General features: G+C 41.6%; 1 protein-coding gene and 1 non-coding gene across 2 annotated transcripts in view; one reads left to right on the forward strand and one right to left on the reverse strand.

Moving 5' to 3' along the window:
* Slc27a6 (solute carrier family 27 member 6) overlaps positions 1-14,982 on the forward strand; it is a 59,593-nt gene extending 44,611 nt beyond the window's left edge. The window contains exons 6-10 of the mRNA XM_021150779.3: positions 4,872-4,962; positions 7,450-7,648; positions 10,213-10,310; positions 11,274-11,404; positions 14,332-14,982. Coding sequence (XP_021006438.1) covers positions 4,872-4,962; positions 7,450-7,648; positions 10,213-10,310; positions 11,274-11,404; positions 14,332-14,508 — 696 coding nt within the window. The 3' untranslated portion in view covers positions 14,509-14,982. The remainder of the gene's footprint in view (positions 1-4,871; positions 4,963-7,449; positions 7,649-10,212; positions 10,311-11,273; positions 11,405-14,331) is intronic.
* A 2,059-nt stretch (positions 14,983-17,041) lies between these two features.
* Positions 17,042-17,173, reverse strand: LOC115029903 (small nucleolar RNA SNORA17). Its single transcript, XR_003835480.1, has one exon. It is a non-coding gene; the product is annotated as a small nucleolar RNA SNORA17 (small nucleolar RNA).
* Positions 17,174-25,650: the final 8,477 nt, after the last annotated feature.

Consider the following 25,650-nt stretch of genomic DNA (forward strand, 5'->3'; position numbering starts at 1 on the left):
AACCAAAGTTAGGAGTAGCCGTTATCATTGGTATGGTCATTTCACCTGGGGAAATAATTTGGAAAGGCTAAACATAAAACTATTGAAGGCAGAAAGAAGCCTTGGGGAAAAAGGAAACTATATACAGAAGGCAAAGAGTGAGATTGCATAAAAATACTAAGTCCTTCAAAATGGCCAAGCCACGCTTTCAAAATAATTTTTTTTCCATTGACTCAGAAAAATATCCCAATGGGATGCTTTTTAAAAATTAAGAGTTCAAGCCGGGCAGTGGTGGCGCACGCCTTTAATCCCAGCACTCGGGAGGCTGAGGCAGGCAGATTTCTGAGTTCGAGGCCAGCCTGGTCTACAAAGTGAGTTCTAGGACATCCAGGGCTATACAGAGAAACCAAAAAACAAACAAACAAACACACAAAACATTAAGAGTGCAAATGAGAGGAGGTTTCAAGGAAGATATTGTCCAGCGAAGGAATCAGAAACTAAACATGTTCAGCTCAAAGGGGGAAAAAATGAAGAAAATTGAACCTATAATAGAAACGAATCACACATCAAAAGTTTAAAAAGCAGAACAGACTGTAAACATCATTAGGTAGAAAATGACTAGGATTATGGAGTTGTGCACGGTTCCGGCCTGTGCTTAACTGTTCTTGCAGAAAAGAACTGATCACGGGGGGGGGGGGGGGGGGGGTGGTGGGTGGGAATGAGTCCTTTAACTATACTAAAATGCTCATAGAGATCTGAGTCTTTAACCGAAGGGCATACTATGTTCCAGAGAATGAAAGGATGATACAGAGGAAGAGACAGGAAAGAATATACTAGTGACATGAATGAAAAAAAGCGTAAAGAACCAGGTCACGCTAAGGCAAGAGGGGTGGGGGTGGGCAGGGATGTACAAACCATAGCTTGGTCGATAAGGGAGCATGGTCCAGGCATCTCTCAATGCAAACAGAATGCGGGAGGCCAGACAAAGAAACAGAAGTATCTTCATCCTTCATCCGAGGATTTTAGTAATGGTTAAATTGCTCTCCCAGTATAAGAACAACAAAGGACTGTTCTAAAAGTTTTACAAATAAACAGAGAATAAGAAACATCTGAATTGTACGAATGCTGTACTTCTCTGAAAAAAAAATGCATTGAATGGACACATCTGCTCAATCTGAAGATCAAATAAAACTTAGAAGAAGTCACCTTCAATTTAAAAAGTTAGATGGCCAGCATTAAATCCATTTAAATACAGGAAGTTAAACAGACCCACTTTAGGCCTCTAAGTGGAATGGAAACAAAACCTAAAAATGCAAAATATGTGTATTACTAACATATATAGGACATAGCAGAGAAGTATAGGTGGTATTTCTTCCATAGCTGTAAATCCAAGGACATAATATAAAATAAAATATGACAGTGTCAAAAAGCCTATTTCCTAATTTTTTTTTTTACTGGCTGTTTAATCATCTTAAGTGTAAGCTTCTCCTTGCCAAGAGCAAAGTTCACGAAATGCAACGTTGGAACACATTCATAAGACAACCTACACTTCTGACATCACATGCACTTCAGGAGCCTCCAAGACCACCCTTAGGGTTGACACTTGGCAAGGACTCAGCTCACTGGAGGCTGTTACACTCAAGGTTACAGCTAAAGAACAGGCTAAATGCAGCTGAGGGGACAGCTCCCAGGCAGAATCCAGGAGAGTATCAAGGGCAAGGCCATATGTCTTCCCTAGAGTCAGAACAGCTCTGATACCCACAAGACTGACCTCCGTCTCCTCCTCTTGGAAGTGCAGATGATGTAGCTCAGCTACACCACTGAGGTGTGGCTTAGAGACCCCACTTCAAAATCCAATTGTTGTTATGTAGTTGGCCTGAGTGTCTCAGGCAAACGAGTGCATTCCTAAATAGAACAGCATGCCAAGGTCTTAAGACACTGAGGGTGAAGGCCAGGCGTCACTTTCAAGGCAAAATTCTCACACAGAGAGACAGATAGCCCAGCTCCAGTGTCAGCTCTGCTGCTATTGGACTCCACTACCTGAGCAAGTTGCTTTTCTCCTGGTTAAAGTTTCCTCGTCTATTAATCAAGAAAATGACTTTTGGGTTCCTTAGCAATTATGTATCTGAATATAGAAAGGCATGTAGATGCAGCTAGGGAGATGGCTCCTTAGTTAAGGGCACTGGCTGCTCTCCCCAAGGACCTGGGTTCAATACCCACCACCCTTATAGTGACTCACAAGTATCTTTAGTCCAGCCTCAAGGGAGCTGATGCCACTTCTGGCCTTTGTGAGCACTGCAAGCACAGGACACACAGACACATATGCAGGTAAAACACTCCCCAAAAGAAACAAACAAAAAAGAGAGGTATATAAATAGAGAGGGGAGTCCTGGTTTCGTGGAAACCTCTTAAAGAGAGAAAGGAGGAGACGCCTCTAGTTAGACACTTATGCTTCAATCCAGGCTACTTTTCAGAGCTATTAGAATGTGTCTAACTTCATGTGGAATTAAAATTACCTTCGCTGTCAAGTCCTACCTATCTGACAATATTCTCACTAGCAGTAATTCATCATGAAGTGACTCTCACTGGTGTACACTGTTGCCAAATTAACTGAAAACAAATGTCACCAAAGCAGATAACTGAAGTTGCTGGGAAAGTGTTTCAAAGTATAAAATAAGAGAGAAAAGGGTGAGAGAAAAGGCTCTCTTCCTTCCTGTTGGAACAAGATGATAAAAGCTGGACTGAATGTTTCCACCAGTCATTAAGCAAGTATCGTAATATTGTGTTATCAAAGCAACATATACCAGCATGACATAAACATGCATTTTAATAAAGAACCTTTATGTACTGAGGACTAGTATGTTCTTTGCTTTGATGGCCTTTTGTCCTCACGTGGGATGACATTAGTCACTGCTTCCTATAGCACTCCAGTGCTTAAAGAGAACTCTTAAGGTCTCAGCACTTTGGCTTGGACTAAGTGCACACTTGACGTTAGATGCTGTCATTTAAATGGTGTTGAAATGAGGGACTGTGAAAGGGTGAGAGAGCTCACTGGGTTAAAGTGTCCTCTTGGACGTCCACATGGAGAATTGGCTCCCAGTGGTGGTTCTCTGACCTCACATGCACGCGTGCACATGCTCACTCACACACATGCTCACACACACTTACACATGATGGCGTACATGTGCCCATACACATACACAAACACGTGCTCACAGTAAATAACTAAATATAATTAAACATTAAAAAAACCTTCAGATGTTGAATTGTGGTTCGGAGTACATGCTGTTTTTAATGAGACTAAAACATCAGCTATGGTTTCTACTTATACTTTAATATTAATATATTTACCTTAGTGATTCTCTTTTCTTTAATTTACTTGTTCTTCTTGGGCACTTTTTAAAATTCTTATTGTGTCCTTGTTTTTTATCTTTGCCCCCTCTTCTGCTTCCTCATTTACCAGCCTGAGTTATTTTATCCTGCTTCAATTCATCTCTTCCAGGTTAAATCTTCTTTCTAATTCCATTTGATAAGGCTACAGGCTTAAATAGCAAAAATAAATAAATAAATAAAATTATAAACAAACAAACAAACAAACAAATAAACAAACCCTCAATTTTCTTATAGATAAAATAGGGGTTTGGACTGGCCAACTTTAAGTTCATTCTCAGATGAGACCTGATGGAACAACGTACATTGTATACACAGCATCATTATGATACTGTGATATGGCCACCTCAGGGCCAGGCAGCTGGGACACGGGGATGAACATCTAGCTCGGATCCTCCGAAGATGAAGGGGAATTGACATTCAGTTAACCTGGCTTCTGAACTGAGAAGGAGATTCTGTCCAAATCATCTTCTCATGCCACAGTGATAGAAAGACTACTATATGGTAGTTTGAAGGAGTTAACTTGACAGACCTAGAGTAAAGCCAAACAGTAGTTAAGGTTACTCTAATTTTTAGGCAGTTAGTTGGTCATTTTTCTGGAGGCCGTGAGGAAAATGACAGTAACAAAAATCCTGATGTTCAGACCTCACATCATAGAGATATCTTACCTCTAGAACCTGATATAGCTTTTTCCTGAGAGGCTGTGCCACAGCTTGACATATACAGAGGCGGATGCTTGAACCCAACCACTGGACTGATTACAGGGTTCCGCAATGGAGGAATTAGAGAAAGTACTGAAGGAGCTGAAGGAGTTTGCAACCCATAGGAAGAACAACAATATCAACCAACCAGAACTCCCAGGGTCTAAACTACCAACCAAAGAGTCCACATGGAGGGACCCCATGGCTCCAGCCACATATGTAGCAGAGGATGACCTTGTTGAGTATCAATGGTAGAAGAGGCCCTTGGTGCTGTGAAGGCTCAATGCCCCAGTGTAGGGGAAGTGGGAGTGGGTGGGTGGATTGGGGCACACCCTCATAGAAGCAAGAGGAGGGGGATGAGAAAGGGGGCTCTGGAGGGGTGGGGGGAATCAGGAAAGGAGATAACATTTGAAATGTAAATAAATAAAATATCCAATAAAAATAAAAGAAAAAAAAACTTCCCTCTAGAGAAAATGTTTTCAAAGACTGTGAAATGGGTCCCTCTGCCCATGGTTAGAATAATAAATAAATCAGAGCCAGGTACCTTCTGTAGCTCACTCTCACTCCTTTGATGGTTAAGCCTCTCAGCATTCAGGTGAAGCAAGCTAAAGGAAACGAAAGTGAATGTGTGTCAGAGAGCCCCGATTACTAGTGCCTCCCACTTCCAATTTCAAATCTTCCTTTAATTATTTTGTCAGTAAAAAGATTCCCTTTTTAAATTGAACATAGATCCTGTTCGCAGACCCCGCTCTTGCACAACCAGCCAAATGCTCAATTTGATTCTTCACTTTGGATTTGCAGCTTTTTTTCTCCTTTGAGTTGATCAAGTATGACTTTCAGAAAGATGAGCCATTGCGGAACGGACAAGGCTGGTGCTCCCGTGTAAGAAAAGGTAAGATGGGTTACAAAGTCGCTGTCTTAAGCAAAGAACCTGAGTCCACACCATGTTGAGTTCAGCAATGAAACACTGACTGTTCAGAAGGTGATTTACCTTGAAGTGTAGTGCAGGAGGACTGGCTTAACTGTTGGATGTTGAGCCCCAGCTAGCTTGTAAAATAGTTAAGTGACATCTCATTTGGCTATGCACTTAGAAATGAATGGATATTATCTATGTAAATGTAACCCAAACTCCAGAATATTGCCTCACACCACACCAGACATGACTTCCTAGATCTTTGCTTCAACATGATAATACAAGTTGTAAGCCTGCTTTGCTGTTATTCTTGTTATGTTTGTCTTACTGCTACTGAAGAGATTATAAAAGAAAGAATTAACAATCTCCCAAGCTTCAGAATATCCAACGTTGCTCAGTGGCTGGGAAGATGGTACAGAGGTATTGCTCTTGCAGAGGACCAGAGTTCACTTCCCAGTACCCAGGTCGCAACTGCTCACAACTGCCTCAACTCCAGCTCCAGGAGATTTGAGCCTTTGGTCTGAGAGGGCACCTGCACTCAACTGCACTGGTGTACACACACACACATACACACACACACACACACATGCACACTAAAACTAATAAGATTAACATTTTCAAATGTTTCTTAATTCAACTCCACAGATACTGTCCAAGATAAAAAAAAAAAAAAAAAAAAGATGAGGGCTAGAGAGATGGCTCAGAGGTTAAGAGCACTGGTTGCTCTTCCAGAAGATCTGAGTTTAATTCTTAACACCCACATGGCAGTTCACAACTGTCTGTAACTCCAGTTGCAGGAGATTCAACATACATGCATACACACAGGCAAAACACCAGTGCACATGAAATAGAAATAAATAATAAGTCACTTAATAAAAATAGGAAAAAAGTAAACCTTTGGAGGATTTGGAGAACTTGAAGTCTTTCTTAGAGTGTTGTTTAGAACCCTTGTAAGCCCTGAAACTGGAACTTAAATCCTGGGATTTCAGCAATTCTAAAAATGCTGACTGCGCTTACTTTAGAGTCCTCTCGATGGGCTCTTGCACTTTGTTTTGTGTTATAGCATTGTCCCTTCATTGTGTCAACTATGCCTCATCAGGAAAGACACGAAAACCCCGTGACCTATAAAGTATTTACAATAATTTGTCAGAGGAAAAGCTAGTACCTACACCCTGAGAAGTAGAAACAAACAGTATAATTTTGAGGGAAAAAAAAAGAGTCTTTCAAAATTCTGCATTATTAAATGCAGCCTGACAAGCTTCACAGAATATGGGAGGCTTTGGGGGCATGTGGACCTCATTCTGAAATGTGTACTCCAACTTCTCTGTGTGACAGCAGTGTGACATTGGTCTGCCTCCCTTTCTGCATTGGTAAGATGGAACTGTCATCGAGCCCTTTCTTAGAGGTTTTTGCTGAGAATGAGAGGATGTATGTTCAAGACTCTAAGGACAGGGACTCTAAGGTGACATCTGCAGTGTAACTGCAGAGGATGCCGGAGGTGGTGGGGCCAGTGAGGATGGAAATGACAAGAGAAAGAAGCAGTGGGGCTCCACAGAAGTAGAACGTGTGCTATTATCCAGAGGGAGATAAGGGGACAGAAGGGACTGTCCAATGGCTGAGGAGCAGCCCTTGCTAAGAGCCCTGTGACTGCTTCATCCATCGCTGCAACAAATCCAGAATGAGGCAAACATGGACCTTTAAGGCTGCAGCTGTGATCTCTGCTTTCCTTTTCCTTAAGTGAAACCAGTTGGCTAAGCCCAACCTCCGCTAAGTAGACTTGACTGGAACAATGATTTCAGATAAATGTCTAAGGGTGAGTGTCATGACATGAATAAGTGTCATGAGGAGGGAACCCTTTCTAATGCTCTCCCCTCCCCTGTCAAAGATTTACAGAATGAGCCATTAACTGGATCAGCCTACTTCATGGACTCTTTGCTTCAAAGGCTTCATGTTGAGTGCCGAATCTATTTCTTCTTCTGATTTAGACTACTGACTTCACCCTTCTGGTCATTACTTCTTAATAAAATTAGAATTGCAACACCAGTTTCAAACAAATGATCATCAAAATAAGTACAATTATAATGGCAGAGCAAGTGTGGAAGCTAATAGGTAGTGCTATTACCAGCTTATTAAAATTATTGTGTTATTTGCTCTCAATAATACCCGAGTTAAAATTTGTACAGTTCCAAGAGACATTACCCTTTGTCGGTCAACCTAGAGTAAAAGAGAAATTAAATTCACATTTCCTTCTCGTGTGATTCTTTTGCCTTTTGTTTTTGATAAGTTGTTTGTGAAAAGATATGCTATATGCAGGCACCAAGAAGAAATGCCATTGAGTGGAATGGAAACAAATATAAAGGAAAATATGAAGTTACAATGGTTGGGTTTCTCGGCTATGACTTGGGTGTGCGTGTGGTGTCTGCACTGATTACTCTTGTGATCCTAAAATGGCCTTTTCTCTTGCAGGAGAACCTGGTCTCCTCATTTCTCGTGTGAATAAGAAGAATCCTTTCTTCGGCTATGCTGGCTCGGACACGCACACGAAAAGCAAGCTGCTCTTTGATGTGTTTAGGAAGGGAGACGTGTACTTCAATACTGGAGACCTAATGTTCCAAGATCAGGAGAACTTCGTTTATTTTTGGGACCGTCTTGGAGACACTTTCAGGTAGGAATGGCACCACAGGATGCCCAGCAGGCCCTGTGCCTGTGAATCCCTCCTCTGTGGAAAGTGGGAGGATACTCAGGGTCCAGCTCCAAGATGATTGATTCCCGCACAAAGATGGGCTCACCATCTGTTTCTAGATGTACTACAAGTTTAGTTCTGATGTCAAACTCCATAGTTGTTCTTTTAAAAAATGAACTAGATTATACCCAATCAGTAACTTTACTTTTAGGTTCAAAAGTAGGAGCAGCATGTGAAGCTAGAACTAGGTAAATACAGAGGAGCCATAGGGTCTAAAGTCATTTTTTTATTTATTTATTTTTTTTTTGGTATTTGAAATATTTTTTTTTATTTTTTGCAGTTATTGTTTTTCTTTTTTCCTCATTTGTGTATTTATGTATTTATGTATGTATTTATTTATTTATTCACTTTGTATCAAGATCACAGTCCTCCTCCTCCCAGCCCCCCCTTTACACAGCCCAACCCCACAAGCTCCCCTCCTCTTCTCCTCTGAGAAGGCTGAGGTCCCCCATCAGCACCACCCCACCCTGGCATCTCAAGTCACTGCAGGACTAGGCACCTCCTTTCCCACCGAGGCTAGACAACACGGCCCAGTTAGGGGACCAGGATCCATAGGCAGGCAACAGAGTCATAGTAAAACCGTGTTTTAGTTGTTGGGGGGATCCACACAAATACCAAGCTGATTATCTGCTACATATGTGTGTGTTTGGTGGGGTGGGTGAGTTGATCCAGCCCTTGTCTGCTCTCTGGTTGGTATTTCAGTCTCTGTGAGCCCCCAAGGGTCCAGGATAGTTGACTCTGTTGGTCTTCCTGTGAATCCCCATCCCCTCTGGGTTCCTCAATCCTTTCCCTAACTCTGCCACAACATTTCCTGAGCTCTGTCTAAGGTTTGGCTGTGTGTGGGTCTCCACGTCTGTTTCAGTCAACTTCTGGGTGGAGCCTCTCAGAGTACTGTCATGATAGGTTCTTGTAAGCATAACAGAGCACCATTAATAGCGCTAGGGATTGGTTCTTGCCCATGGGATCGATCTCAAGTTGGGTCAGTCATTGGTTCGACATTCTTTCAGTCTGCTTCTTGTCCCTGCGCTTCTTGTTGGCAGGACAAATTTTGGGTTGAAGGTTTTGTGGGTGTATTGGTATCCTTATCTTTCCTCTGGGGAAATTATCTTTCCTACTTGGCTTCAGAGAGTGGCCATGTCATGCTCCATATTCCCCACTGCTAGGAGTCTCAGCTCGAGTCATCGTCATAAACACCCTAAAGCCTGCCCAAGCCCAGGTCTCTGATACATCCTAGAGATGCCCGCCTCCTAGAGATGCCCGCCTCATCTCTGCCAATTTCTGGCCACTCTCCTGGCCCTCTCTCCTCAGTTCTCCCTATGACTGATCCCCTACTTACTCTTCCCATCTCCTCTACTACCCAGTTCTCTCCCTGTTCAAAAACAACTTTATTTCTCCTTCTGAGTGAGATGTAAGCATCATCCTCCCTTGTGCCCACCTTGTTATTAGGCTTCATTGGGTATGTAGCATGGGTTTCCTGTACTTTATGGCTCATATCACTTCTGAGTACATGCCATGCATGACCTTTTGTGGCTGGCTTACCTCACTCAGGATGATATTTTCTAGTCCCATACATTTGCCTGAAATTTTATGATGTCCTTGTTTTTAATAGCTGATTAGAATTCTGTTGTATAAACGAATCACTTTTTTTTCTTTCTTCCTTATTTCTTATTTCTCTATGGGGAAGGCTGGAAATGCCACACCATGCATGTGACTTTTGGGAGTTGGTTCTAACTATGTCTGTTTCAGGGGTTAAACTCTGATTCAGTGGCAGGTGCCTTGCCACTCACCAACATGTCTCGCCAGTCCTGAGATGACTTTTGATGTGATGAAAAGAATTACTAATTTGTTTTAACGTTTTATTTTCTAATTTCTCAAGCTTGTCTTAGCCTATCATAAAACTTTATTTTATTTTGTTATTCAACGGCTATAAAATAGTCAGGAGCATAGAGTAAGTATTTAGCAAGGGCTTTCGTGAATAGACAAATAGGGAATATGTAAGAAGTATGCCCAAGTTCTCATCATATAAAATTGTCCTCATTAAAATAGCAGAAGTGGAGGCATTCATGCCTAGAAAGTAAGGTGGGTTACAATGCTGATGTAACTATAGTATTTCCTTAGTTCCTACCTCCAAGGATAAAGCCTTAAACTTAATTTTTATTATTGCACACAGTAGTGATTTTGTACAGATATATTCCTCACCATTTTGTTTCACCGCTCTCTTTCAGTGAACAATTTATACCCATAAAACTCTTAAGTTGTTTTAACCAAACCCCAGCTGCTGAGTTTATTGAACTCTGAACGAAAAGCTTCTGCACACGTGGCTTTTGCCTGGAAACTAGTTGGTTTGGGCTACTAGGTGCTTCACAGAGCCAAATGCCAGTCGCTAAACTGAAAGCAGAACCTGGCTCTTCAAATACATGTGTTCTTAGGGATCATCTGTCATTTGGCTCTTCACATGCATGAGCTCTTAAGGGTCTGTCATTTAGGTGGAAAGGAGAAAATGTTGCAACCACAGAGGTCGCTGATGTGCTTGGGAGGTTGGACTTCATCCAGGAAGCAAACGTGTACGGTGTGCGTGTGCCAGGTACGTGGCTGCGATCGACTTTAAGAATTGTGGAAGAGAATGTCCATGCATATCCTCTTTAGGTTTTTATCACTTTCTGAATCAACATTTAAAATTTTGCATCCTAAAATTAATATTTTAAAATATTTTCATCTCACCTTGAGAAGCAATACCCTTGAATAAGCTAACAAACTTTAAGGACACGTTAGAAAAAAAAGGTACGAATGAGTTTTAATGTTTTGTGCATTTGGAAAATACTTGAAGCTGATCTTTCCAATTGTCTCGCTTTTCCTGTTATGATATGTACTGGCTCATTCCACTCAATAATTAAATCAATCAATAATTAAATGTTTAATAATACCATTTGTACCTGAAGTGTGTCATTTTATGCAAATGACAGTGCTTCCCCCGCTAATGCTGTGGGGGGGACAGGAGGCTAGGGATTGGAGTGTCTAGTTAGCAGCAGAGGAAGGAGACCACAGATTGAGGACTGGAGAAATGGTCCAGCCCTCTGAGGTCTGCAGCTCACATGGTGGGCAGTAAGCAATGTGGACTTAATTTTAATTAATAAAAAGAAAATATCAATTTCTACTTCTGCTAGCTTCAAATATTCCCTGTGTTTTTTTTTCATTAATGATTAAAATATACATTTTTGCTGGGCTACAGTTAGCTCTCCTTAAGTTTTCTTTCTTAGTTTTTGTGTTGGTAGGATGAAAATTTTATATATAACTTACTGTCTTCGGTCCAGCCTGTTTCGTTTCTGTAGGGCAGACCATCAAAGACAGACTGCTCATCCCTACTGTCCAGTTACTCTAGTGATTAAATAATATGCGAGGGAAAGACACAGACTCAATTTATGCTACTGCCCCATGTCACCTCTGCAAGAGGATGTAGAATGAATGTTTCTGTGACAGTCTGTGCTGACAGGAATGATTGTGAAAACTCACCTAGTGATACATGGATTTTATTTCAACTTTTTTCCAGGTTATGAAGGAAAAGCAGGAATGACTTCTGTTATCCTAAAACCAAACACGCCTTTAGACTTAGAAAAAATGTACAGCCAAGTGGTGACATCTCTGCCAGCTTACGCCTGCCCGCTGTTTTTAAGAATTCAGGTAATTTTACAACCTCACAATTTCTTGTCAAAGGTAGGAGCCAGAACCAAGAGGTGGGTCAGCAGCACAACACCCTTCTCTCCTTTAAATACATCCATTTATTTATCTTAAATAGTTTTAAGAATTAAAATCAGAGAAACAGAGACTTGGTGCTCTTGGGCACTCTGAAGCTGCATATGAGGGGAGCTTGATGAAGGGCACTCTCTCTTTCTCTCTCTCTCTCTCTCTCTCTCTCTCTCTATATATATATATATATATATATATTCCTAAATACATAAATAAAAATACATGTATTGCATATAATATATTCCTAAATATGTAACTACAACCTGCTCAGTTAATATAATATTATCTATATGCACATTATTTCAGGGCTGAGCAATTTGGTGTTGATTAACCAATTAGGGGACTCCTTCTTGGGAAAATCTATTTCCATCCCATCCTCAGCATTCCTTAGTTGCCTATAGTTTTCAGTCTAGGGTTGGGACCCCATGAGATTTCCTCCTTCTGTGTGAGCATATCTGTCGATATCATCCCTGTTCAGGTCTTCTTTAGGCAGCCATGTTGTTGAGAATTCATAAGTAGAACTTCCCTGACATTTCTAGGAGATCTAATCTCATAACAGACCGACACCTGTTCCTCTGGTTCGTATCATCTTTTATTGATTGATGTTGGTCTGCAGTAGAGAGAGAAGCTCACCAAGATGCTAAACTTTAATTTCCAGGGGTTCTGCCTCTAGGAAAAGACTGACACCCAACTAGCTCGCTCCCATTACTTTATTAAATCATTATACAAGGTTAATTTGGGCTGGGAAAGGCTCCAGCTACCAAAGTTATCTTGCCCTTGTTGCCCATGAGAGCAAACAACCTGTACAAATCTTAGTCCCTTTTGACCATGGCTATTCACAGTCACAAGTAAGAACTCCAGGTTTGCCAGAGTGTCTTAGGACCAAGGTTTGTACAGCTGTACCTCTCACGGAGCACCAAGTGAAGGTTCTCTAGAGAGACATTTCTTCAACCTTCAAACAGTCTCAGAACCATTTCTCAGACTCTACTGATTAATCCAGGCATAGCAAAAACTTTGCTCAAATATTTCACTTAAAGCCAGACAAAAAGGCTTTACTAAACCTATCACTACAACCCCCTCTTTTGAAAATGTTCCCTGAGCATTAGGAGTTGTGTTGTAGATGGGTCAGGTGAAGCTGGGTACCACATGATCACTGCTTCGACATTATGATCAATTGTAGCTGTGATGGTCTTCATCTTTTGCAGAAGATGGCTTTTTGTTGAGGGGTAAGAGCTACACATATCTGTGGGTATAACTAAATATTTAGAATGCAGTTAGGAATTCTATGCTGGTTTAATAAGGTGGCAATTGATATATACATGTACATATTCATGACCTCACTAGCTCTGGGTAGTTAGATACACTTCTAGTACAAGGCATAGCTTTCCTCTTTTTGAGAAGTTCTTAAATCCAATTATCAAGCCTTTGGTTGCCACTGAAAATTGAGTGTCCTTATTGCACTGTTAGGGTGACTGTGCCATGCTGCTGCTTGTTGTAGTTCATGGACACCTTACCAGTTGCTGCCCAGGAAACCCAAAAGTCTTAAAACCCTGTAGGCTGTTACTGTTGCCGTTGGTTACCTCTCAGAGATTGTATCTAGGTCTTTACTCCTTCAGAGATCATACATTGTAGACACAGGAGCCAGAGTACCTGAGCAGAAAGCCTCCTTCCTGGGGATTGCTTTTATGGTACCAGAAGGTGTTATGCAAGTTTCCAAGGGAGGGAAGAAACCAATAGCTACACACCACACCCATCTGCCTGGTCCTTTTGTAGCCAAGCCTACCGTCCCTGTCCTTTCTTGCCTTATCCCATGAGAAATATATCTTCATGGAACAGAATGCAGATTTAAAAGATAATATTTTAAACCTTTAATCCCAGCATCACGTACAATTCACTCTCAGAAGCAGAATATCTTGACATTGGACTATTCTAAAAGACTGGGTCAGCATTATACACATTTAGGAAACACTTTAATATCATTAATTTTCCAAACAGAGCATTGGCCATTGCAGGTAATGATTATTATTCATTTGGTACAAATAAAGAAAAGCCTAACATTCTCAGGTCTCAAAATATTTAAGTAGCAGAACTTATACTACACAGCTTTAATCCTAGGATTCAAGGTGCAGAGACAGAAGGTGGATCTCTTTGAGTTTGAGGCCAGCCTGGTCTACATAGTGAGTTCGAGGCTAGGCAGGGTTACACAGTAATAATACTATAACTCAAAAAAGTTTAGAACAAATGAATTACAGTAATAAATAATCTTGAAAATGAAGAACTAAAACTTCTGAGCACTTGAATAAAGCAACTGCTCTGTGAAAAATTTAAGACACATTTCTTTCAAGGTAGCTTTACTCATTACAAAAATTATTAAATGTGATAATACTCAATATTGCTGAAATTAACCCAAACCTGCCCTTTTGTTCTGTTCTAGAGACACCAATTACCAGAACCTCCTGAGAAAACTCGTATCATAAATTTTGTCCTTTGTAACTTTAACTCCTATTGCAGTATAATATATTCATAATATCATTTTGGTATTGCCATGAGATAGGATATGTATTTCAAACAGGCCTAATTTGTTGGTCACAGTAATAATTATTATTCATGTGATAAGTTAACATTTCAATAAGGTTTACAGACAAATAAATGGCTTTTAATTCTAATGTCAAATTAATACTAAATATAAAAACATTAATTAGATATAAAACACGATAAGGAGACATGGCCTATGTTGTTAAACATTTTGCTCATACATAGTAGCTGCTATGAATACTAATAACTTGTTCCAGTCATATCTGTGATTATTTTCTGGTCATATCTGTGATTATTTTCTGGTCATATCTGTGATTATTTTCTAGGACAAAATGGAAACTACAGGGACATTCAAGCTAAAGAAGCTACAACTGGTGGAAGAAGGATTTGATCCGCTGAAGATTTCTGACCCGCTTTACTTTATGGATAACTTGAAAAAATCTTATGTCCCAATGACCGAAGAGATTTATAATCAGATAATGTCAGGGGAACTTAAACTTTAAAGACTGTCTTTGTGGGACTTTGATGACTTCCTGGGAAAGATGAAGGAAGATTCGTGAGCTTCTTTGTGGACAATCAGGGAGGAGTTCCTTTCATAAATCAATCATAAATAGAAAAAAAAATTGTACATGAAGAATGCTTTGTAGACCCAAGCTATCAAGGCCCCCACTCTGCAGCACAGTGGGCCATGAAGTAGGAGCTGTTTGCCTCGTGGTGGTTGTGAGGCCGACTTGAGGATGCCAGCTTACAGCTGCTGCCCAGAGTCACCAGGAAGCAGCATACTTCATAGCCTGAGCCCAGAGTACAGCGATTTCTGTAAAACCAAACAGGCCATAGTATTACCACCTGACTCCGGGACTGGGGGAAATGTGAGGATTCACTCTGAAGCGGAGATGGGGAAGCAGTGTTCATCAGGTGCTGCATTTCCTTCGCAAGCAGAAGTTCCTTGGGTTTAATGAGGCTTAAATTTGCTTTGATTGACATAAACTTTAGCTGGTTTTTTTTTTTTAAATTAATTTTAAGGTTCAGTAGGTAACTAAATACTTGCCTTAATATTGAATTAAGTAGTTAACAGTTTAATCATTTAAAATACTTTCTACTATGTAAAGATTCTAGTTTTCAGTGAATAATAAAATTTTTACTGAGTTTATTTTTATGTGATTTATCTTGTAACTCAATATAACCATCTTTATTAATATGTGATTTGAGTGTCTTAAATTTTTATTATTTATTTTATGTGTGTGGCTGTTTTGCCAGCATGTATACAGAGCCCAGAAAAGGACATCAGGTTCCTCAGAACAGGATTAAATTATGTAGTTGTGAGCTGCCAGAAGTGGGTGCTGGGAATCGAACTGCAGGTCCTCCGGAAGAGCGGCCAGTGCTCTTACCCACTGAGCCATCTCTCCAGCCCAGCAATCTTTGTTGTGCTGTATTTATTTTTTATTTGTTTGTTTATTTATTTTGGTTTCTCGAGACAGGGTTTCTCTGTATAGCCCTGGCTGTCCTGGGACTCACTTTGTAGACCAGGCTGGCTTCTAACTCAGAAATCCGCCTGCCTCTGCCTCCCGAGTGCTGGGATTAAAGGCGTGTGCCACCACGCCAGGCTTGTTGTGCTGTTTTTTAAGTAAACGCCAATCAAAGGAACCTGACTGAAAATACATGTACTAATATTTCCTTCCTCTCAAAAGTACACTAAAGGGGCAAACAACTATCAAACTATTAAAGGCCAGAGCAGGGAAACAGGTGCTCCCACATCCTTAGAACTGTCGGGCAGCTGTAGAAACGGAAGAAGAAGGCTAGCAATAAATTCCACAGAGCCACAGGAACCAATAGTGATACTCAACTGCTGGACTGGATCAGAACTCTGGAGTTACCATCACGATCAAAGACAGAAAGGGCTGCCAGTCTGAACAGGAATGTGAGGGGTTACCTGCAACGTAGCGCACAAGGACTGTGTAGAGTAGTGTGCTGAAAGCTGGGGCACTGGAACCCTACCCTGCAGCCTAGGTGAGGTGCAGGTCCTGTTCTCCGGAGTGTTGCAGCAGGTGAGGGACAGGGCCAGTTCTCCCACTCTCAAGACTCAAGACAGCCCTCCTGCCTGCCATAGATGGGGAAGGACAAAGGAGAAGAAGGGCATCTCTCCCTTGTCCTTGCCACCGTCCAGCAGACAAGAGATAGGGCCAGCTCTCCTGTACTCAAGCCCTTGGGGCCGACACACCTGCAATCCCTGCCCCTCCCTCCCCCCAATCCTAAGGCCAGCTCTACTGTGCTGCCCAGGCAAGGTAAAGGGCCTGCTCTCCCAAGTGCTGCAACTGGTGAGGGACAGGATAGCCCTCCTGCTCTTATGACCCCAGGGCCTGCTCTCCCCCATCAGAGATGGTAAGGAGGGAGGGAGAGGAGGATTTCTCTTTCTTGTCCATGCCACCACAAAGGACATGAGTGGGACTGCCATTTCTTACACACTCATATCATCAGGGGCTGGTTCACCTCCAACTCCCCCAATGTATGGGTCTACAGTCCCCTAACCATCACCCTAACCCAAACGCCGAGTTCTGCAGCTAACTAGGGGTAGGGTCAGCTCTCCTGCTCTAGAATTCCCAGGGCCAGATTTCCCATGATGCCCTGATGAGGAGTGGGGCCAGTTCTGCACAACCTTCAGACATTAACAGGTCCCTACGAGGCAACCTAGACCAGGGTTTTCCACCTGGCTTTTGGTGCTGCTGCGGGGCCAGGGACTAGATGTGGCCCCCCAGTGGCAGCACAAGTCAGAACCCCACTACGGTCCCAGATGGCATCACTGGCTACCTGCATCAGGCTGTTCCTCGCCACAGTTCTGCCTCTCTTCATTGTACCTTCAACCTTCTGTTTCTCCACCTTACTCCTCATCGTGGTGCCTGGGGTCTCTGAGTGGTGACATGTAATATGGTACCAAGCAGGGGACATCTCTGGCATGGTTTGGCGCCCCCCCCCGCCCCCTCCCCCCAAGGCCTGCAAGGTGCCAGACTGACGGTCATCTCGGTGGACTTTTTTTCAGGGATTGTTAGGCTACGAATCATTCAGATGTTCACAGTTCAGAACACTGAGCATAAACACAGCCTCTCTCCTGTCTGCCACCTACTGGCGAACATGTGGCACAGCAGCCACACCAGCAACACGTCCAGGAGCAGGGAGGATTGACTTTAAAAGTTCTGGGCACTCGGAGAAAATAAACAAGACCATCTTTATAGTATATGAATAAATAATTGCATTAAAATTTAATCACAGCTATGTTGCACAAACATAAACTTTCCCAAAAATGTTTCAGAAGACTTCCAATGTGAATGTAATTACAAGTCTGAATATAGTTATAGAGAGATGGATAGATGTTTATGAGAGAGGGCAGAGGTGGAGGAAGAAAGCAATCTACTTTAGTATCTAGTGAGTTCAAATCACTAGAATTTGATAACTAGAGTACTAGTTACCAAATCCCTGGGTTTAGGATAACAAGAAAATATCTCAATAAATTAAGTATATTGTCCACATGAAATAATAATAATAGTATGTCCGATTTATCGAAACTAGAAACACAAATAAAGGTGGGAAAATACTATGCTTTAACCACACCATGCCAATGGTTCTCAACCTGTGGGTCGCAACCTCTTGGAGAGGGTCAAATAATTTTTTAACAGGGGTCACCTAAGGCCATCCTGAATATCAGGATTATGATTCATAACAGTAACACAATTACAGTTATGAAGTAGCAACAATAACTTTATGGTCAGGTTCACCATAATATGTGGAATTGTATTAAAGAGTTGCAGCCCTAGGAAGGTTGATCTAAGAGTCAAGCCAGAACTCTATACCCAGTGAAAATGTTTTCTAGCAATGAAGGTGAAGTGCTGTGGTCTCAGTTATGACATCTTAAAAACAGCCAGCATGCTTTGTCCTGGCTGTAGTATTTAGGAAATGCTAAAGTGGGTTCTTTTAAGACCAAAGTAAAATATTGCCAAAAGGAAACTCCTATCTTCAGGAAGGAAGAAATGAAGGCACGTATTTGGGTAGAATTAAAAGAATTTTTCATTTCTTCTCTCAGTGCAAGGAAGTTTGTTCAACGGGATTAGGCCTTTGAAAGGTAAATTAGGACCCTAGCCCCGCCCCCCCTCTGATTTCCAGTTGCGGGTGAAGTAAGAACCTTTACTCCAGGGCTCACTCCCAGCCTGGGGTTCTGCCTAGCAACTGGCCCTAAAGCAAGAGTCAGTTGACCACAGTTCTAATAAACTAAAACCTTGGGAACAAGAAGCCAAGTAAACCTTTCCTTCTTTTTTCAGTTGACTTGTCTCAAGTGTTTTGTTATCGCAGTGAAAGCTAACGGGCACAAATGCCCATGGATGTACAGTTAAATAATAATACAAAGGGTGTATCATTTGTTTTTTACAAAATACTTTGTAAAATATCTTTTACAAAGTACTTTGACAAATGCAAACATTTGGAAGGAAATTCTTGAAGAATTCTAGTTAAGTGAAAAGCAAGTATTATATTAGATTCAAATGGATGAGATTTTATTTTATAAACTTTATTATTTACAAAAGCCTTGCAAATAAATAGAAATATCACACCGCAAAATTAACCAGACCCAAAGTCTATACATCTTCTATACAGTTTGAAAAGGAATTAAGAAAGAAATTGTGCTGCTTTGCATTAAATTTACCTTATACTTTCAGTGACATATATATGTGTATACATATATATACATACATACTCTCATACTTTAAGCCTTTTTTAGATTGCTATTAATTTTTCAATATATTATTCTTACCCCAAAATTCATCAGATTTTGACGTTTTCAGGAATGAGGAGCACCAAAGAGTCTGATTTTTAAAAAAGTAAATATTAAGTACCACCCATAACTTCTTGAGGAAAGTCAACCTGCTTGCTTAATTCTCCTTAAGTTTTAGTAAAATTTTAAGTCAAAAATTTTATGTCACTTAGTCACATTCATGATGCTGCCTCTGGATGGGTGAGATTGCTCAGTGACATGCTTGCCCATCAACAGCAAGGGTGGGCTCTGTCCCCACAACTCATGCCAAAACCTAGGTGTGGTGACAACGTTTATAATCCCAGCTCTAGAGAGGTGGAAGGGTGGCAGATACCTAGGGTTTCCTGGCTTACCAGCCTAGAGCTCTAGCCAGTGAGAGATTCTACATCCAAAATCAAGGGTAAAAGATCCTAACCCACTTCCTGGTTTGAAAATGTAACCAAAACCCACCATTCCCTGAGCACAAAAGGCCACGCATCCCTGAGTCTGAAATCTCACCAATCCCTGAACTCAAAAATCTGAGTAATCCAGGCTGGTTTGAAATCTCACCAATCCCCACTGTACTGGCTGATTTTGTGTGTCAACTTGACACAAGCTGGAGTTATCACAGAGAAAGGAATCTCCCTTGAGGAAATGCCCCTATGAGATCCAGCTGTATGGCATTTTCTCAATTAGTGATCAAGGGGGGAGGGCCAATTGTGGGTGGTGCCATTCTTGGGCTGGTAGTCCTGGGTTCTATAAGCAAGCAAGCAAGCTGAGCAAGCCAGGGGAAGCAAGGCAGTAAGTAACATCCCTCCATTGCCTCTGCATCAGCTCCTGCTCCCTGACCTGCTTGAGTTCCAATCCTGACTTCCTTTGGTGATGAACAGCAATGTGGAAGTGTAAGCTGACTAAACCCTTTCCTCTCCAACTTGCTTCTTGGTTATGATGTTTTGTGCAGGAATAGAAACCCTGACTAAAACACCCACCGTAGAAATCTCCACCCTGGAAAACTCTCCCCAAGAAATGCTATATAAGACTGTATCCTTCTCCTGCTTACTTCTCTGCTGCTTCTTGCCTGAGCAGAGGCAGCCACACTCTTGTGTCTCTCCCAGTAAATCATAGATGTGGGGTTTGTTGTGTGGTATGACTTTGTAGATTTCCTTGTCTCCCGACTACCAGGATAGCTCCCTTCATAGCTATTATCACATCCACTGGAGAAGCCCTTTCCATCAGAGATTTAACAGTTACCACATCCCCTAAATTGCAACACCCAAGGTTGTCTGCAGGCCTCTTCTGACATGTGTATACATATACACCCTTGATGAATACACACACACACACACACACACACACACACACACACATACACATATACACATATGCACACATACTGTTTCGCTGAAAGCTTGTCACCAGTGTGACTATTTCACTAGTGAGAGGTTTTAGTGCCCTGACTGCAGCCTCCATACTAAGTAGCGCTGGCTAACATCATCACTGACAGATTAAAGAGCAACATTAAAATGCACTACTAAAACTGTCTGTGAAGTTTATGTTATGAACTTGCAAGGCCTTCCTTCCTCAGAACACTGGCTGCTTGGTTTAAAGATACTGCCACCTCCCTCTGTAAACTGTGCGACTCTTTTATAGGTCAGACACAGCTTTGCACTTGCTAACGACACCCGTGACATACTTTATCCATGTGATGATGAAAAGGGTCTTAGTCTTAAAAGACTTAGGAAACACTCCTGACCTTGTGAACAGCATTGTGTGTCCCTTCTCTGCAGAGTAATTGCAGTTTCAACAATAACTGAAACCTTTATAAGCTTAAGGGCCTGCCTTCACCATGTATCAGACATTCCTCCAACCTACAGTCTGTAACAAGTATTTTTGCAACTTTTAAAATGTGTGTTTCTGGGTTTTACCAGATTTATTAACTCCAGAACTCAGTGTCTTGTAAATATTAATTTGTGACGATACCTCTAGAATTCTAAATTTGAGTTAGTATTGTATCCTGTTTGAAGTACATTTTCACCTGCCTCTCAAACTTTCTGGATTGTCTCAAAGAGGAACCAGGCGTGCAGCCTCTCTCTGGAAAGACATGGGACATCCATTCAGGCTGCTATGTTTTCTAGCTGAAATCTGGGGTATTTTTTGGTCATTTACCTGTTTCTGAGAACAGGTAGGGCCTACAATTTTGGGGTCACATAGGAATGCCAGAGAACAAAGCATAGGTTAAACACATGTAACAGCACCGTTAGAAGCAGAATACAAAATCCACTGGAAGAAAGGTTTTGTGAACCCACAGACAGATGAGTCAACTTGACACAGCTGGAGTTATCACAGAGAAAGGAGCTTCAGTTGAGGAAATGCCTCCATGAGATCCAGCTGTAAGGCGTTTTCTCAATTAGTGATCAAGGGGGGAGGCCCCTTGTGGGTGGTGCCATCTCTGGGCTTGTAGTCTTGGTTCTATAAGAGAGCAAACTGAGCAAACCAGGGGAAGCAAGCCAGTAAGCAGCATTCCTCCATGGCTTCTGCATCAGCTCCTGCTTTCTGACCTGTTTGAGTCCCAGTCCTGACTTCCTTTGGTGATGAATAGCAGTATGGAAGTGTAAGCTGAATAAACCCTTTCCTCCCTGACCTGCTTCTTGGTCATGATGTTTGTGCAGGAATACAAACCATGACTAAGACAAATTGGTACCAGCATAGTGGGGTATTCCTGTGACAATCTGACCATGTTTTGGAAAGGACTGTGGAAGGATTTTGGAACTTGGGGCTAGAAGATCTATTCAGTGTTAAGAACTCTGTGGGATGTTGTGTAGGAGCTTGGAAGATAATGTTTAAAACAGTGCAGAAGATGGAGGCCTGGCTTGTGAAATTTCAGAGGGAAGATTAAAGACTCTTTTCAGAGCCATTGCTGTTTTAATTGTGAAGATTCTGTGGTTCTGGTTAGCTGGAGCTCCAATTTAAGTAGGTATGCATCATAACATTGAAAGCATATCATGTGGAAGAGAAGTGAAAAAAATATAGGGTGTCCAACTCCAAGCAGTTAAAGGAGGGTGCTATAGTTACAACCTACTTTTTATAGGCCATGGTACCTGCAAAGATAAATCTGTAGATGTTACACAAAAGAGAAAAGAGAAAGGCATCAAAGCCCATCAGAAGCCAATGAAGGGCAGAGCCAAAAAGAGAGTAAGAAAGTGGACTCTAACACTAGTGTGAAGAATGTAAAAGAGCAATAACACATAAGTACTTATCAATGATCCAAATATAAATGTGTTAAACTCTTCCAGTGAAGCATGAAGACGCATAAAGATTCAACGTCCAATGGTACGCCAGTCATCCACAATGAACTCTTTTTACATTCCAGTACATGCATAGGCTGGAAAAGGAGATGCTAAGCAAAACAGGTGAAAGAGAGTAGCTAGACTATGCCTCCTTAATGCAAGATAGACTCACATTACAAACTGCTGCTAGAGAGACAACGTGAATAAGTGGTACTAAAACAATCATATCAACAGAAAGATCCAGCAATTATCAACATGGATTATCTGACAAAAAAAAAAAAAAAAAAAAAAAAAAAAAAAACCATTCAAGTCAACGAATACTGACAAGTTTAAAAGAAGAAATAGGCAGTCATACAATAATAGAGACTTTAATACTCCAGTGTCAACAAAGTATAGAATGTCCAGCCCTGAGTGGCCTGGTGCTCATTATGTGACCCAGGCTGACCTTGAACTCCTGGCAATTTCTTAGCCTCAGTTTCCAAGGTGGCAGAGTTACAGAGTTGCCTTTGCACACCTGGGGTAACTTTTTAAACAATGGACTTTCGAATTTCATTAAGCAGTGTGTCAAAAGCATAAGAGAAAATGGGTACGAGATATAAACACATAAAACTGAAGGAAGATAATTCCTAAAATGTATAAAATATTGAGCTATGAAATATATAAGATATTGAGTATAAAAATACTCCATAGTTACAGGAACTCATGAAGTATTCTTTACTCCAACTCTTATCAGATTGGAAAAAAAAATTCAGTAACCGTTGGCAAGGAAATGGAGAAACTGGCCTTTTTATACTTTGCCCGTGGATCATCACACTTTATAATACAAGGAAGCCAGTTTATCCGTTTCTATTGTATTGGTTATTTCTCTGTTGCTCTGATAAATCACCCTGAGCAAGGCGACGTTAGGAAGGAGAAGTATATTTTGGCTTATAGTCCTAGAGAAATGTGAATCCATCATGGCAGGAAGGCACAGCAGCAAGAGCAGGCATAGTGCCAGGGGCAGGGAACGGAAAGCCCATATAGTCAGATGCAGGCACAAAACAGAGAGCCAATTGGAAGTGGCAGGAAGCCCCAGGGATGTAATTTTCCCAGCAAGGCTTCATCACTACCTTAGGGTTCAAGCGACTTGAATCACAGGACGTGGTAGTACTAAAAGATGCCCCAAACTCTTGCCCTCTAGACATAATCCTTCTTACCTCCAGTGTGAAGAGACATTCCAATTTCTTCATGGTAATCTGTAGCTATCATTACTCCTAACACTGACATTTTTTCTTAGCCTTTTGGTTTAAGGGCATTAAAAGCCCAAAATGAGCTTCCAGTTCAATGGAATGTTTGTTGTGGCTCCTGGCAGGAGCTCTACCCTCCTCTCCCAGAATGGAAGCAAAAACTTTCCTAGTGGGTCACTAGGTATAACTATTCCCTTTTCTACCCCTTGATTGCTGAACTTGTGAATCCTGGCTATGGGAGAAACTATACTATATATTGGATGCTGATTCAAAGCATATACTGCCTTCTGTAGAACCCTGTCCAGCCCTCCATGCTGCTGCCACCTAGCTGTTGCTGTAACTGTATCTTCAAAAGGCCATTCCATCTATTAAACCAGATGCTTCAGGATGATGGGAAACATGGTAAGACCAGTGGATTTCATGATCATGGGCCCACTGTCACACTTCTCTGTCTGTGAAATAAGTTCTTTCAATTCTCAGAAGCAATGCTGGGTGAAATACCATGATTGTGGATAAATATTCTGTAAGTCTATCAATGGTAGTTTTGGCAGAAGCACTACATGCAGAAAAGGCATATCCATAACCAGAATCAGTGTTTACTCAAATAAGAACAAAATGTTGTCCTTTCCCGAAAGGAAGTGGTCCAATGTAGTCAGCCTGCCACCAGGTTGCTGGCTGGTTGCCTTGAGGAACGGTGCCATATCTGGGGCTCAGTGTTGGTTTCTGCTTTTGGCTGATCTGGCATTCAGCAGCAGCTGTAGCCAGGTCAGCCTTGGTGAGTGGAAGTCCATGTTGTTGAGTCCAAGCACAACCCCCATCTCTGCCACCATGTCTACTTTGTTCATGTGCCCATTGGGCAATGACAGGGATGGCTGGGGAAAGAGGCTGACTTCCCACAAAATGAGTCATCTTATCCACTTGATTATTGAACTCCTCAGATGAAGTCACCTTTTGATGAACATTTACATGGGACACAAATATCTTTACATCCTTTCTCCATTTGGAGGGATCTACCCACATACTTCTCCTTTCACAGATGTCTTTCTTACCAGTTTTCCGATCATGACCTTTCCAAGTCCCTGACCATTCAGCCAATCCATTGGCTACAGCCCCTGAATCAGTGAACAGTCATACATCTGGCCAGTTCTTCTTCCAGACAAGCTGCATGACCATGTGTACTGCCTGAAGTTCTGCCCATTGTGAAGATTCCCCGCCCATTGTGAAGATTCCCCTACCCCAGTATCGTTCAGTCCCAGAAAGGAATTTCAGTGTTGTAGCTGTCCACTTCTAGGTGGTGCCTGCATAATGTACAGAACTATCAGTAAACCGGGTCATAAATACATCTAACATGGTATCACTATCCTTTGTTCAACTGTAAAGACATAAACAATAAGCTTATCTTGGTGGGATCTTGCTCTATGATCATCACTCCCTTAATTCCACTTAATATCCCAAAACATGGGGTTAAGCTTCCTTGCACTTTCCATTTGATAATAGACTGCTACTGTGCACATTGTACTTTATGACCTGATGAACCTGATAACACTGAGCTCATGATGGGCAGTTCAGGTTACATGGTAACTTGGTGTCCTGTTGTCAAGTTTCAGTTTCTACTAAGGCCCAATAGCAAGCCAAGAGCTGTTTAGCAAAAGGAGAATAGTTGTCTGCAGATGATGGTAGAGCCTTGCTCCAAAATCCCAAAGGTCTCTTCTGTGATTCACCTAGAGAGGCCTGCCAAAGGCTCCAAACAGCATCTCTATCTGCCACTGACACCTCAAGTACCAATGGGTATGGTGAAATCACCTAGACCTCCTAGACATCACCAACTGGTAACCAAGTGAACAAGTAAGGGAGCCTACAAAGGACATTTCTCATTCAAACCACCTTCCTAGTTAGGGTTTCTATTGCAGTGATGAAATGCCATGACCAAAACAACTCAAGGAGGAAAAGGTTTGTTGGGCTTATGCTTTCACACAACTGTTTATCACTGAAGGAAGCCAGGACAGGAACTCAAGCAGGGCATGGACCTGGAGGCAGGAGCTGATGCAGAGACCATGGAGGAGTGCTGCTTACTGATTTGTTCTGATGGCTTGCTCAGCCTGTTTTCTTATAGAACCCAGATCCACCAGCCCAGGAATGATACCACCTATTAAGGGAAGGATCCTCCCCCCATTAATCATGAATTAAAATTGTTCTACTGCAAGATATTTTGAGGCATTTTCTCAATTGAGATTTCCTCCTCCTAGATGACTCTAGTTTGTGTCAAGTTGACATATAACTAGCCAGCATGCCATGGTCAACACAGTTTTAAAAACTGTAATGTTAAATCAACAGTCTCATTTCTGGGAGTTTATTCAA

This window comes from Mus caroli, unplaced genomic scaffold (genome assembly GCF_978045245.1).
Source record: "Mus caroli unplaced genomic scaffold, Mus_caroli_1 scaffold_19, whole genome shotgun sequence".
Lineage (NCBI taxonomy): Eukaryota > Metazoa > Chordata > Mammalia > Rodentia > Muridae > Mus > Mus caroli.